The 16,625-nt window shown below is 30.3% G+C and overlaps 1 protein-coding gene across 2 annotated transcripts in view; it reads left to right on the top strand.

The window, feature by feature from the left end:
* The first annotated feature begins 5,162 nt into the window (after window positions 1-5,162).
* The window catches only part of LOC143069497 (dynein regulatory complex subunit 7-like), a 35,978-nt gene continuing 24,515 nt past the window's right edge, over window positions 5,163-16,625 (top strand). Inside the window, exons 1-11 of one of the 2 annotated variants that reach the window (XM_076244171.1) lie at window positions 5,163-5,391; window positions 6,507-6,678; window positions 7,302-7,427; window positions 8,048-8,242; window positions 8,987-9,145; window positions 10,178-10,396; window positions 10,594-10,707; window positions 12,120-12,137; window positions 14,193-14,286; window positions 14,876-15,004; window positions 15,414-15,542. In XM_076244171.1, coding sequence (XP_076100286.1) covers window positions 5,210-5,391; window positions 6,507-6,678; window positions 7,302-7,427; window positions 8,048-8,242; window positions 8,987-9,145; window positions 10,178-10,396; window positions 10,594-10,707; window positions 12,120-12,137; window positions 14,193-14,286; window positions 14,876-15,004; window positions 15,414-15,542 — 1,537 coding nt within the window. In that variant the 5' untranslated portion in view covers window positions 5,163-5,209. The remainder of the gene's footprint in view (window positions 5,392-6,506; window positions 6,679-7,301; window positions 7,428-8,047; window positions 8,243-8,986; window positions 9,146-10,177; window positions 10,397-10,593; window positions 10,708-12,119; window positions 12,138-14,192; window positions 14,287-14,875; window positions 15,005-15,413; window positions 15,543-16,625) is intronic. The other variant, XM_076244172.1, reaches the window with a different exon arrangement.

Here is a 16,625-nt window from a genome sequence, read left to right as displayed (position 1 = left end):
AATTGGATGAACAATGTTCTCTGGTTTTTCATCTGAACAGGCCAAAGCACGAGAGCACAGCTAAATAGATTAAAATTTTGGAAATTGGATTAAAGGGGCACAACCAACGGTCACATAACACGATATAAACATAAACATTGATATAAATAGACATGGTCCTCGTGCAAATGGATTTTTCTATGTCTCTTTGATTTCATGTTTTTGGTTAAAAAATAAGTTAATTTTCAATTTTATCTGTAAAAGAATGATTTTTTTGTTGATTGAATCCGTCAATTAAATGATTTACCTTTGTTTCACTTTTAAAGTTGACATTCTTTTCTTTCAGTAACCTAACACACATCAATCATGTGTAATCCATCTCTATCTAAGGGGTTAAATTGAAGTTCGCATTAATACAAATTCAATGAAGTCGATTTATTTACTTGCAAGTAAATAACTCATCATCGAAGTTTTCAACGCTTATTTTGACAAAATAGAACTATACTGGCTGCTTAAATTGAATTATTTTTTTTCACTATTTCATTTTCATTAATGATTGGACAAAAAAATCAGAAATCAATGTTTGTCGAGCCTGCGATATTTGTTGCAGAAAGCTCGACATAGGGATAGTGATCTGGTGGCAGCGGGAGTGGCTTTAGCTTACTTCTTAAAAGCTTTATATTTTAGAAGGTGGAAGACCTGGATGCTTCAGACTTTGTATATAGATGCCTCATGATACAAAGTTTCCGTCAGTCACATGTTGTCCTTGACCTCATTTTCATGGTTCAGTGACTACTTGAATGCAATGTTCAATTCTCTCTTATTATAAGTACTGTAAATTCAGAAATTATTGCATGCATTTATAATTGTGATTTTGTCATTTTAGACTTAAATGCGATTTTTATTTTTTGTGATTTTGAGAAAAATCCTGTTTAATTCATATAAAACATTTCAAAATGCAAGTTTAAATTATTGCGTTTACAACTCTGTCGCATTTTTCGCAATAATAAAAACCTCACATTAATTTCTGAATTTTCAGTAATAGAATAACTGTATTTGGCATATGCCTACCTTGCAAGGTCCTCATGCCCGCCAGACAGTTTTCACTTGACCTCAACCTCGTTTCATGGATCAGTAAACAAGGTTAAGTTTTGGTGGTCAAGTCCATATCTCAGATGCTATAAGCAATAGGTCTAGTATATTCGGTGTATGGAAGCACTGTAAGGTGTACATGTCCAACTGGCAGGTGTCATCTGACCTTGACCTCATTTTCATGGTTCAGTCAACTTCAGTGGTTATAGTTAAGTTTTTGTGTTTTGGTCTGTTTTTCTTATACTGTATATAATAGGTCTACTTTATTTGGTGAATGGAATGATTGTAAGGTGTACATGTCTAGCTGGCAGGTAAGATCTGACCCTGACCTCATTTTCATGGTTTAGTAGTCAAAATTAAGTTTTTGAGTTTTGGTCTTTTTTTCTAATACTATATGCAATAGGTCAAATATATTTGGTGTATGCAAATATTTTATGATCTATATATCAGTCGTGCAGGTTTATTTGACCTTGACCTCATTTTCTTGGTTCATTGCTCAGTGTTAAGTTTTTGTGTTGGGTCTGTTTTTCTTAAACTATAAGCAATAGGTCAACTATATTTGTTTTATGGAAGAATTGTTAGCTGTACATGCCTGCCTGGCATGGTTCATCTGACCTTTACCTCATTTTCATGGTTCATTGGTCAATGTTTAGTTTTCTTGGTTAATGTTAAGTTTATATGACAGTTGTAATAAAGCTTTATATTAAGAACTATCATTATAATATCAATGATTAGTAAAGAAGGCGAGACATTTCAGCGTGTGCACCCTTGTTTAGGTATCTCGTAGCTAGTGACCCTTTAATGTTTTTTTTTTATCACTCACAATCTTTATCACACTTCGTAATATGACCTTCATTATAAAGGCTCATCAATTTAAGTTTAACAGTGAAATGCATTGGTTGTATTAGTCATAGAGGTCAAATGCTCTAGATTTTAAAATATTTTATATTGCATCATGATAAGATTTCCTTCCTGACTGAAATTTTCTGTGTTATTGTTCATTTTACACAACAAAACCCATCATCTTCTCCCCCTTAAGTAATCCTAGTCTTGGATGGGGAAATCTATGAAGTCACATTTGGACATTGCTCCAAAACAAAGACCAATAAGAAAAGTTGATTAAATACATGTATATGGTACTTTATAAGCTCAGTGTCCCTTTAAAATGTTACATTTACAAAACCCAGATGATAAAATGAGAAGCAGTATCTTGATATAGAACATAAAAAATGTTGAGGTGCTCAAAGTCTGTAACATAGATTATTGATGATTAATGTACATTTTCCAGCCAAGAAAAATCATGTCAGATTAATTGATTGTTGCTTGCTTAACTGTTAACTGTCTAGAAACAATTCATGTATAATCAAGATGAGAACCAAATAACAAAGGTTCTATAAGGTAAGATGACCAGGATGAAGGGCTACACATGAAAATAAAATTGGCTGAAGTTTTACCTTGCAACACACCACCAACAAACCCGTAAAGGAATGTTTTCTATGTGTTTGCATACAGAGAGCTTCACACTCTACCTACACATATCATCAGATACCAACAAAACATGGCTGAAATGAAGTGATAACTGGGTAATCTCAGGTGCTCCTGAAAGGTAATCAGTTCCTACTCCACATGTGGCACCCATTGTATTGTTTAGGTTGCACTCCACAGTTAAGTGTGTAGTTTCGCATTTTGGCCCCTGTGGATTTTTCAGATATGAGAGCTAGTGTGCAATAAAATTCATTTTTGGATAGCTGAGTATTAAAATAGCCTTTGTATTGGGTTTATATGAACATCAAGGTCATGTCATGTATGTAATATAGGCTGTTTTCTGTATGACAGTCCGTATTTGCATGTCCATACCATACATTGGTCCAGCAATTATTGTAATTTTTTTCTCCAACTTTTTATCGCACAAACTTTGTGATTGGATTTTACTAAAAAATGAGGCGAAAGACACCCATTTTTTATTTTATCATTAGGAAGATTAATTTCAACAGTTTCTAAAAAGGTATCACTCAAAGGCATTGAAATTCTAGTTTGATCCAAATTTTGGGTGAATATGTGACATGTTCACCCCCCTTTTTGCAATATTTTATGGTAAATAAATGCAGAAAAGAAATTATTTTTCACCATTTTAACTTGTGAAAATCAAATCTATGGCAGATACCGATTACATACATATGCACATGTACAACACAAACAGTTAGGTTAATGTATTAGAAATCCAGGAATAGGAGAAGATAAAACATTTTGTGGCTCATTTTTGTCGAGCCTGCAACTTTTGTTGCAGAAAGCTCGATATAGGGATAGTGATCCGGCAGCGGCTACGGCAGCTACGGCGGTGGCGTTAGCTAACTTCTTAAAAGGTTTATATTTTAGAAGGTGAAAGACCTGGATGCTTCATACTTTGTATATAGATGCCTCATGTTACGAAGTTTCCGTCAGTCACATGTCCAATGTCCTTGATCTCATTTTCATGGTTCAGTGACCACCTGAAAAAAAAGTTCAAAATTTTTGTAATGTTGAATTCTCTCTTATTATAAGTAATAGGATAACTATATTTGGTATGTGCGTACCTTGCAAGGTCCTCATGCAAGTCAGACAGTTTTCACTTGACCTCGACCTCATTTCATGGATCAGTGAACAAGGTTAAGTTTTGGTGGTCAAGTCCATATCTCAGATACTATAAGTAATAGGGCTAGTATATTTGGTGTATGGAAGGACTGGAAGTTGTACATGTCCAACTGGCAGGTGTCATCTGACCTTGACCTCATTTTCATGGTTCAGTGGTTATAGTTAAGTTTTTGTGTTTTGGTCTGTTTTTCTCATACTTTATGCAATAGGTCTACTACATTTGTTGTATGGAATGGTTGTAAGGTGTACATGTCAAGCGGGCAGATGTCATCTGACCTTGACCTCATTTTCATGGTTCAGTGGTCAAAGTTAAGTTTTTTAGTTTTGGTCTTTTTATCTGATATTATATGCCAACAGTCAACTATATCTGGTGTATGGAAATATATTATGATCTATATGTCAGTCCTGCAGGTTTTATTTGACCATAACCTCAATTGCACGGTTCATTGCACAGTGTTAAGTTTTTGTGTTTTGGTCTATTTTTCTTAAACTATAAGTAATAGGTCAATTATATTTGTTGTATGGAAGCATTGTTAGCTGTACATGTCTGCCTGGCATGGTTCATCTGACCTTGACCTCATTTTCATGGTTCATTGGTCTTTCTTTGGCTATCTTGGTTAATGTTAAGTTGATGTGACAGTTGTAATCAAGCTTTGTACTTAGGACTATCAACATAATATCAATGATTAGTAAAGAAGGCAAGACATTTCAGTGTGTGCACTCTTGTTAATTTTATTTTCTGTGGAGTGCTACCTTATGTTATTACAAACCCGGTAAAAAGTATAATTTTGGTAGTTATAAGAAGTGTTTTTTTTTTATCATTTCTTTCGTTTTTATAATAGATCTTCAGAGGTAATTACAAAAACAAACTGATAAAAAAAGTATTAACAAAAATGCTGAACTCCAGAGTAATGAAAAAAGATGAAGCTCACAAAACAGTATAATAACGAACACCAACTAAGAATTTAACAAAATTAAACAATTTTGCACTATTCACATCATGTTCATAAAAATTAAAAATAGATAACTTTAAAATTTAAGAGTAGTGGTTTTAATCTAAAATATTTAGATTTTTTTTTTATTTAAAATTATATACAATTGTTTTCCTAAATATTAAAAAGACAACTGCGTCCCTGGACTAAGTCCTATTAAAATTTTCTGATTTGTAATATTTGAGATCAGAACTATGTCAAGCTTTTTTTTGAAAGCTAACTTTGTAACTAAAACAAGGGAAATAACTGTAAAGAATTAGCGGAAGTAAATTTATAGATTAATGCGCGACTATCTTTAATTAGCAACTAATTATTTTATGGTTTTCAGAAGTACTTTATTCAATTTAAATACTTTGATTCGTTATGCTTTAAATTTCGACTAGCATTACATACATAACTTATTTCTGAGCGATAATAATTTTTATATTGTCGATGCACTATATTTCAAAGAGAGTTTGTTGCTATGAGCGCGTATTGTGTTTAAATAATGAGTTGTTCGTCTCGTTTGTAAAATCATGGCTTCGGAGGACGAATTCGCTTTACCGAGTGAAGATACAAAGACCCCCGATCCAGATAAAGATGAAGATGAACTAGGAGAAGAAGATGAAGGCAAAACAGCCGAAGAATTAACCGACGATGCAGAGGCGTTGAAAAAGGAGCTTGACAAAATAGTGGTGCATCCTCCAACAATTCAAGAGTAAGGCAATGTTTTGATGCATTATATCCATTGCCAAGAATAAGTTAAAGAGAAAATTGTAAATAAACAAATTGATAAAAAAGACTATGCCCTCAAAATGGTCATCACCACAACTAAATTAGCTGACTGTCAGCATGGTTTTATATCTGTATCTTTATGGGTACGTTGTAGTCCAAATAATTATGACGTCTGGCAAGGCTAGGAAGGCGTCCCAGAAAAAAATTAAAATAGCCTTGCCAGACGTCATAATTACTTGGACAAGGTACGTTGTAGCTACAAATTCAGGCTTTTATACTACGAGAGTGAAGGCGCCGTCGATTTATTGACGTTTTGCGAGAGCATATTTAAAGCTCTCTACACTTGTTGGGCGAACAATAGTGTCTTCTAGATGGTTCCAATTTACTATTGTCTGTTGACACAAAGAATGAATTTGAATGTTGCGGTGTTTTACCAGTAGGAATGTTAAAACACCTGGTATTGTTCCTCACTTGTTTTTCAACTACATGTATGTTCTTGTCTTGATAGTTGTCAAACTTTTTAGCTGTGATGGTTCGTCTTGGTCTTGCTGATTTGAGGAAGTCACCTGGATCAATAGCATGTACCAGCCCCTCAACCACCTTGTACAAAAATATAAGCTTTTGGCTCATGTGTCTCAATTGTAGTTCCTGTAGCTCTAATTTTGTAAGCATGTTTGTTATGCAGCCATCTTCTCTACATTTGTAGTTCTGTAGTCGCCTGTTATAAAGCATGCTGCTTGCCTTTCTTTTCATTCTAGCTTGTTTGAAACTTGTATCTGTTCTGTTTTGATATCACAAGCACTTGCTACTGCTAGTTGCTACATAAACTATCATATGATTCAAAGATACCAGGCTTACTATATTATATACCTGACATGCGTTTTGTCTCCAAATATCAAATATTTATCAGTAAAACCAGAATCAGAAAAGTGTCAAATAAAGAAAGAGTTTATAAAACTAATCCTACAATGGATATCAAAAGACCAATAAACATACAAATAAATCATATATATCCTTACATTGAGTGCATGCTTTATCTAGTTATTAGACCAGTCTTCACATCTAATGAATTTGATTTAATGCTGATTTTTTCCCCAGACTAACAGCCCAGGAATTTGATCCAGCAGAATTCCCTGCTTCCTATAAAGACAATTTACCAAAAGAAAACTTGGTGCTACAATATGCAGAAAATTTTAGACTACAATATGTACACTTATACAGAGACAGGAAACCTCTTCTTCTCAACCCAATCAATGAATGTGGGACAGAGGTAATTGGTATACAATTATGAATGAGGCTCTTAAAAAATACATGTTTTTCTGCTATAAACCCGACCAACTCTAATCCTTAGATTATTTTGTTATTATTGCAAAAGCTTATTAAAATCAGATTGTTTTCCCCGTTTAAACCAGTTAAAAAATGCTTGAAAAATAAATTCATTTCCCTACATAATCTATTTTTCAGCATGTTAACTGAATAAAACAGAAACACTGGTATTATATTACATGTAATATTATTTTGGTCAATAGATTAAATCACTTTTGTATAAGAATTTCCTAAAACCTGAATTATTAATTTTATGACCACTGAATTTGATTTTTTTCTTCTTGTATGTATGATGAGTTCACCATTGATCACTGCAAAAGAGAGCACTAATTAGAAGGGTTTATTTAACTGTATTGCTTTCTTCATGTTAAAATTTCTATTTTATTTGTAAATTACATTTAATACATACATGTGTCTCATGAGCCTAATTAGGCTGGGTATTAGTCTTATTTTATTATTGTGCAATATATATTATGTAATCTGTATAAAAATCTGTAGACAAGTATGTGACACTTTAATAAATTATTATTATTTTATTGTATATATATATTTTATTTGTGATTTTAGAAATTTGTATGTACAACCATTAGACCAACACAGATTGAATTTAAAGAATTTTACGGTTGGGAGGGGAGTGCAGAATTTGTTGCAGATTATCTGAATTTTGAGACATTAGAGCCTCCATATGAATTGGTAATTGTCATAATTTACAACAACAATTTACATCAGTCAAATGGTAGTTTAGATAAGCATCTTAAAAAAAATAATAAACTTTTTTATGTTTTATTTGGTTGTCTCATTGATTTATTAAATAAAGTAGTAAATGCAGAGGTTTCATAATGCAAAATGTGAAAAATACAAAATATGAAATTTATTAGTTTGACTCATGTCATTTATTGACAAATTTATGTTATTAAATATCCAAATAAGAAAAATGTGCATTATGATCAATTTGATGTGAACCAATCCAATGAAAAATGTGTTGAGTTTCTGATTTAATAGTATTATTTTTTGTACTTTTATTACATCAAGTCAAGATTTAACCATAGATTACTTTTTTGTTAGTTTAAGCTTCAAAATATAATTAACTTGTGTAAAGATATAACATCGCATAAAAGAGAAACTTACCAGTACTCTTGATAAATATAAATCATAAAGAATACATTTTCTGTCCTAACAAAATTAAGACTTATTTGGTTCTAGAGTCAGGATAGAGATGCCATAACATTTTATATTTGATTTCTTGTTTCATTTGAAAAAATAAATGGTAGTGATACCATTGTATTGTATTGATATCTTTGTCTTTTTTCCAGCCAAAGAGGTTGATATCGCCACCATCTGTTTTAAAACGTCAGAAAGGGAATTGTTTTGAGTATAGTACATTGCTGTGTTCCCTGCTAGCTGGAGCCGGTTACGATTCTTACGTTGTCAGCGGGTATGCTACACATGAGACATGTCTCGCAGACGAATCGAGGGAGATCTGTCCACTGATGAAGAAGAAAGAAGAGGTAAGACATTTCATTTCTTTTTATTCATATATTTTTTTTTATGAAAGTCTAACTTTTGTTGTTATGAAAGTTGGTCTATTGCTATGAAAATTTCACTATAAGATGAAATCCTAGTCCAGCAACAGAATCAACAACATCTTTGGTAAAACATTGAATGTATACCGGTATATAAAATGAATATATAAAAAATGAATATATATAAATGAATATATATAAAATTAATATAAATATAAAATGCAATACCACTTAATTGAAAAATTACAATATTCTGTTTTTTTAAACTTCGAGCAGAACAGACTGTCTTAATATTATTTACACCTTTAGAAAATGTAACTTATTGTTAAAATGCAGAACTTTGTTCTTGTAGATTCGTCATTTGTGTTATTTTGTCAAAAATTTTGTACTGTTAACAAGGAAACTTCTGTTTGCTGGTTTTTTTTTTAATTCACAATCATATAAAATATGTGTCATGATCATTCTTGAAAGGGTTTACAGATAGACACAATATTGATTTGCATTAAAAATGCATCATTAACGCGAGAATTCAACACTCACAAGGAAAATTAAGATGCTGAAATTATCAACAGTTTTAACCTTTACAATATAAATGTGCATGTATTTTTTGAGTATAATACGTTTCCTATAAAGCAACATTCAATTATGTCATACACATCATTATAAATTTACCAAAACCAGTGAAACAACAATTTAAACTTTCGATTTAATATTTATTTGGATTAATAGAAAAAAGAAGAAGAGAAGAAAAAAGAAATAAAGAAATATACAGTAAAACCTCCTCGTGATTTGAGGAGTAAATTTGAACTGAAGCAGGCGGCCAAAGAAAAAGCTGAAAAAGAAGCAGAGGAAGAGAAAAGGAGAAAAGAGGAAGAAGACAAAATTGCTGTAAATATCTTAATATTTTGTAAAGTTGTTTTATTGACAGTTTAATAAATTTTGGGAAAGGTAACAAAAGACTAGTCAGTGTTTCTATATTAACATTAGCTAATAAAAGATGCATGGCTATGCTAACAAATAAGAATAATTTAACTGTCTTATAGCTGCACAACCTAATATTCAAGCATTTTAAAAAAAGTAAAATAACTCCAAAGTGATATATATCTACATTAAAAGTTAAACTTATCAAAATTTTAGAAACTCCAAATTTCCATTCAATAAAAGGATATTATACAATTACTGTCTTTTGATGAGGTAAATATGTAGTTTTATTGACTTTTGAAACACTGAGATTCACTGAGGCCAAAAGTCAATTAAACCACATATTTACCGAAACAAAAGACAGTAATTGTTTTATTCTATATTCCAAGAGAAATGTATGAATTTGAAATTATTTACCAAAATCAATTTGTACATCAAATGTTTTTTTACCAAAATCACTTAAAATCAAGAGTCGTTTTGCGCGGTGAATATACTTTTTCCACAGATGAATATTATACAATCACTGTCTTTTGATGAGGTAAATATGCGGTTTTATTGACTTATGAAAAAATGATATTCACTGAGGCCGACGGCCGAAGTGAATATCAGTTTTTCAAGAGTCAATAAAACCCCATATTTACCGAAACAAAAGACAGTAATTGTTTTATTCCATATTCCGAGAAAAGAAAATGTATTTAATGAAAAACATATACCAAAACAAATTTTACACGAAACATTTTACCATAACGTTGCATGTAAAAGCGCGTGACGTTTAGCACGGTGAATAACACTTTCTCAGGTGAATATGCTTTTTTATTCAAAATCCAATTCATATAGAGAAACCTACTAAAATAATTCCAATATAGAATAAACATATTTATTAAAAATCCCATTCATATAGAAAAACTTACTAAAGTTTTATCAATATGGAATAATTTGAAGTATTCAAAGGAAGTTCTCTGTTATGTTCTTCATTAATACATTATTTTATGATTTCAGGAGTTAGAGAAGCCACCACCAGATCCACTGTATGGTTTAAGAATTCACTCCTGGGTTTTAGTCTTATCTGGAAAGCGAGAAGTACCAGAGAGTTTCTTCATTGAGCCATTTACAGGACTTTCACATCCTGTCAATAGTCCTAACTACCTTGGTATAGAGTCAGTCTGGAATCATGTTAACTATTGGGTCAACATGCAGGATTGCTCTGAGGGAGTAAAGGTAATTTAAAAACAGTGACAGAAGATACCAGAGAGACATTCAACTCAATATAAATCTTGAGTTTTGTAAGTTTTTACTAAATCACAATAATTAAATCTCACAATAATTTCTGAAATTACAAGTTTGTTCATTTTATGTATGAAATCTAATGCATATACCTTCAGTTGCATTAATTTCTATTATTTTTTTTTATTTAGGGTTTAACCTATGACCTGGGAGACTGCACAAAGTGGGAATATATGTTTCCCTCCATTGACAAACCATTAAAGATACCAGGAGAAGATGGATTTGAAGACTTTGAGGATGAAGAGGTATTATTAGAGTTGTCAAAAGAATTATTTAGATAAAAAATTTTAATCGAATATTAACAACAACAAAATGGATTTTTGACCCAGGGAATGAATTATGCTTATTACCACCAAACACAGATCAAGTTTGAATTATGGTGGCATCACTATCACTATTCTTAAATTATGTTCCTTTCTAATTTGAAAAAAATGTTAAATTTGCTGTTTCTGCACATTGATTTTAATTTGCCACAACCAAATGTTATTATGCTTGTTACCACCAAACACAGATCAATTTCAAATTTAGATAGCATTGATTTTGTCCCTTTGTTAACTGAAAAATTGCAGAATTTCCTGTAAATTTACTAGCTGGGGGAATCTGTGTCCCATTGACAAATTCTTGATTTATTTTTATTAGTGAACTTAATTTTATGAAAACCTTAATATTTAACAAAGGTCTTAATATTGAAAATATTGTAAAAATTGCAGTCAAGGAAAATGTAATGTTTATTGCAAAATTTTGGAAATATACAGCCAGGTCATGACTACAGTATTAAACTAGTTTTTTTTTTTTATTTGTATAATCGCAATTAAAAATAAATTATAAAATTTGTGAAATTATGGTCTTTTGATTTTTTCAGAATTGAAATTGAAGGTTTATTAAATTATATATAATATCTCAGTTAAGAAGCTAGTTTTTATTCAGAAACAAAATCATACAAATACAGCATAATTTATTTTGATCAAAATATTGAAACCTTTAGAAAAATAGTCTTTCACAAATAGTGAGTATTTTTCGATTCTCAAATTTGTGAGAAAAGATAGTGTTTTTTTTTAATTCTCTCAAAAGTGAGATTTTTCACTTTATATTTTTATTTCATAAATTAATTCAATGTTAACCAATATTTTTACAAATGGTCAGTTGTTTAAGTGTACCTTAATGCTATTTTGAAATATTTGACGCTTGAATTATTGACAATAAACAATCACTTTGAAAAGTGCTTTGGTTTTTTCCAGCAATAATGTCTGTACTTGTGTCATGGTCAATTACAGAAAATAAAACACTTAGATGTTTGTAAAATGGATAAAAAAAAAACACTTGACCTGAGAGATTTGTTAAAATTTGGCTGCATGTTGCTACCATGCTTCTCCAAGCAAAGATTCATTAAATCTGGGGTTAAATTATCCAGACTAAGTTGTCTCACTTAAGCAATTTTATTTCTAAGGCTTATAATTACAACAATAAATTGACCAGTTCCAAAAATGTTTAGTTAACTTTTGAAAGGTTTATGCTTTAATTCCAATATTTATGAGTTCACTTGACTACATTTAGTTGCAAGAAATTAGTTACAAATGTTACAATTGACTGATTTTTACTTTTTCTTAACTTAAAGATTTAGGATGACAAATTATTCATAGCATGATGTTTTTGTTAGTCAGATGGTGTTATAGGAGTAAGTTCTGCATGACTAATTATAGCATGGTCACATTCATCGGTGCATGACTTATTTTTCAGAGGGCCAAAACTGCAATGAGTTATAGGGTTGCATCATCCACAAATATGACAAATAAATCTGTAACTCGGGAAAGCACACAATTCACTATCAATGAGGTTAAAGTTTATGTGGGATGTGTGCTTCAATATATGTATCGTGCATTTTATTATATTGTGACTATGAATTCATATTATTACCATAATTCTTTTTTGATCGATAATCTAAATTTATATGACTTATTTTAACATGTTTTTCAATATTGTAAGTAATTTCATTTTTTAAGTGCAGCAGCAAACACAAAATACTGTCAGTAGGAGATTATTATAAGATGTTCTGGTTGATAATATTTTGGATTCAACCGTGGGATTGTAAGATCAGGACTGTTTATGTCAAACCTATACAGAATACTCTTACTTTTCACTTCTTCTGATCAAATAATTCAAATATGTATTTTATGCATTTTGAAAACACTGTGAAGAAAACAATTGAAAGTAATATGTTTATTTATAATTTAATCAGGTTAGTAATTTAAGTGATGGTAAGCTTGCTGTGTTCTTGTTTAAAGTGATGTTTGGTCTCAAAAAGGACAAGCTGTTCCATTCATGTAACATGGGGAGATAACTCATTGTTTACATTCGTAAATTTTGGGCAGATAGCTTCATCGTTTACATTTAGATGTCTATAAGATACTTGGTGTACTGTAAACAGATGTGGAGTTAAATAGAAACCTGCAAATGACATCGACAGAGAGAAGGCAAAAATTTGACTGTTATTTCATTGGACAATCAGAATTTTTGCTGTTTTAATTTGTTGGAAATGGAATCCATTTGAAATGTTTTATTTTAGTGATTTAATTGATTTTTGTGTTTGCTGTGTAAATTGTTATCATTTATTCAATGATTTTTTTTCATTCAGGAGTCACAATATTATTCATGTTTCACTAATATGGTTTTGGATGGTGTGATTTTTCAACAAGAGTGATTTTTAACACGTAATTCTATAATCTGCATATGATCAACCAATATGATCCTTAATAAATCGTAATATGTACCAGTGACAAAAAATAATTCCCTCAGTGTATTATATAGCTTAAATATTTTTCTATGGGTATAAACAAGGCTTTTTTAACGAGGTGTAGAGATATGTATTCTCAAGAGATTCAATTTTGCTCTGCATGACAGTACCTTTTAAGATAATAATTGAAATTTTTGAGAGAAAAAATAAAAATGAATAATACGAGCATGCTCTCTCAAAGTTGGAATAACAAAAATGCATGATTTTTAGATAATAACTGAAATTTTTTGAGAGAAAAAATTAAAATAATACGAGCATGCTATTTGAAAGTTGAAATAACAAAAATGCATGCTTCTTTGTTAGAAAGTAATTATGTCAAAAAGTCAGTAACACAGTCTTGTTTTGTGAAGTTTCTGCTTCTAAGTCATGCATGTTAGGTAATACTTTGAGATATTTTAACTGAAGAACTCTTTTTATAAAAAATTTCAATGACTTAGATTGATTGTAAGTTATTCAGGAAAATATATGATATTTTTTTTTGTAATTTTTTTTGTGACAATAGTCACAGATGATAACATGCATAATTCTTATACATTAGGTTAAGTTTATTTAAAAAATAAAACAGGAATTGTTGATTTAATTGATTTTCAATATTTGTTCGTTATAATTTATTATCAGTTATTCTTATTTCAAAAAAATCTTTAGAATTATATTAAAAAATTAAAACATTAGTAAAGAAAAGATGAGGTATTCCAAAAAAATTATTTAAAATTATGATTAGGAGAATGAGTTCTCAACTAAAAAAACAGATTTTCTAATTTAATAATAACCTATCACCATTAACTCTTCACCTTTACCACACCATTATTGATATTCTTACTTCTGAATTAGATGTAATTTTAACTTCATTGGATCAAATTCCATTTGTCAGTTCTTTGTATCTCAATGCCTTTGATTAATATGACAGTTTCTCACGTTTATTATTTTTAATTTGCCCAGGACGAAGATGAGGATGAAGAAAATGATGCCAAAAAATTAGAGCATCTAGATATGCCGCCATCTTGGGTGGAAATAATTAAACTCTCTCTTAAAGGTAATCATAGAACACCTTATGTTTCTTGTATGCTGTGAAATAAGAATGACCTGTCTTGTAAAAATCTGGTGATTGCTGTGAGTGAACACGCATGGATCTGTCATTGAAATATATCTTAATGTACAAGTTGAAAATGTGCTCAATATCAATGCTTTTTTGTTGATTGTTTACTAAGCTGACAATTGGTAAACTAGGGCTTCAAAATTAATAAACTGACATATTTTCACATCATAATAGACTGAGAGAATTTTTGTTTAGGATTATACAATTTGGATGTGTAAAATGTGATAAAATCGTGTACAGAAGACTACGTTTATGATATAGACATGCATTGGTTCGAGAATTGGATAAACATTATCTTTCACTAATCACTCGTTTCATATGACTTTAAAGGTAAAAACAAAATTTGCATTACAGGTCATCCAAATATGACCTTTTATTAGGGGTTTTCAGATTTTATAGGAATAACAATTAAATCTTGCAAAGTAAAGTGAAACATCGAATTTTAAATATTGGATTATTTGTTTTATTGATTTAATTTTTTGATGATTGATTTGAATATTATATTTGTATTATTAATTATTTGCAGATTTCCAGATGAGATGTCCACATGGGAAGAAGGTCAAGTTGTACAAGAGAGCCAAGCTAGAGAAGTTTGCACATTACCTGATGAAAGATGGACTGATATCGAAGTTGTCAATTTACGAAAACAGGGAGTGTAAGTCTGTAGATTCATGACCTTACTTTATACAGTAGTCTTCCTTTGAAAATAAAATCAGTCTGAAATTAGATACACTTTGGTACAAATAGGGTGATATAATTTTTTTCTCTGTAAAGTATTTTTTCCTCCAAATGATTAGTTCTCCGAAGAAAACTGTTTTAAAGATGAAAACAATTGTTGTTTTTTTTTCATTTATAAGCCTATAATTGAAATTAATTAATGCAAAATTTAGATTTGAATGTTCAGACTAATTTCATCTTTTGGCAGCAGGGTTTTAAAAGGAATAAACAGTGCACCACTATCTCATCTAAGATAAACTATTGTCAAAACTTTAACATTCCATAAACTATTCTATTTTTACTTGAATTGTAATACAACTTTTATAATGAAATTATATTTCTTGCAGTGACAGATTTGGTAACAGTAAAGGAATATTTTGCTCACCGTATTGATAAACTCCTACAGCGAGTCAGTAACCACAGATCTGGATGGGTAACAGAACACTTTGATCCTGGAAGATCTCATTGTCTCAAAGGTATTTAATAGTTATCTCCCTTTCATAGGATATCACCATGCTTTTCTGGGGTGTTCAATACAGTTTTGATCTCTCAATAATTATTTTTACAATCATTTGCATACAAGCTATTGTTCACCTAGTCGATTCGTAATATAAAATAAATATTTAAGGATGTTCGCTACTCTGTTTAAAAATAACAAACTTTTTAAAAGATTGTTATAAATTGAAAGTATATAAATAAAGAAACTTAAAAAGCAGAAAAAAATGGAGGGTCCGTGTGCTTGTTTTCGAGATATAAGCTGTTGAAAATAATTTTCTCTAGAGTTTTCTTTTACTTAACATTGACACCTTTTTTGTTTAAAAAATTATGAAAAAATAACAAGGATTTCATGAGATTTTCAAATATGGCTTTTTAAATAATATGTAATAAAAATATGAAAAGAAAAGTAGGGGTTAGTGGGCAATTTTTTTTTAATGGTAATACATGGATAAAACCAGAGGATTCCGAAAATCTGGCAAAAATTCAAAAAGTAGAGGAGCAAACATCCTTAAGATATCTATTGGATTAAAATTTTAGACATTTACTCAAAATGTTTGTTTCTTGGACATTTCAAACCTTTGGAGTTTTTTGTTTCAAATGATAAACACAACCAGACTTTTGTAAAGAGCATTTGGAATAGTTTATTTATGTATGCATGTACATGTGTGTAAAATTCTGGCAAATTAAGTCATTTTCATTGAGTTTTCTGGATTTTGAAAGAAGATCATCATTTTTGTTGTTTATTTATCTATTTTGAAAAATAACAATCATCAGTGATTAAAATTAGTTGAAATACTCTTTTTTTTCTTACATTTCACATGTTGAACTCACAAAAAATATAATTTTAAACAAGTGACGTCATTCATTACTCCCTTGTAACATTTGTGATTTTTGGCATATCTCATTGTGTTATAATATTATCTCCCCTGGATGGATTTGAATGCTTTTCCTTTGATGCTAAAGGGTCCTTTTGTCAGACATTAAATTTTTAAATTAAAATATCAAGGTCTTGTAAGATCACATTTTATGGGACGGGAATAGAATTATTTCCCCTGAAAAAA

The sequence above is a fragment of the Mytilus galloprovincialis genome, chromosome 3, assembly GCF_965363235.1.
Source record: "Mytilus galloprovincialis chromosome 3, xbMytGall1.hap1.1, whole genome shotgun sequence".
Taxonomy (NCBI): domain Eukaryota; kingdom Metazoa; phylum Mollusca; class Bivalvia; order Mytilida; family Mytilidae; genus Mytilus; species Mytilus galloprovincialis.
This window is presented reverse-complemented; position numbering and strand designations above follow the sequence as displayed.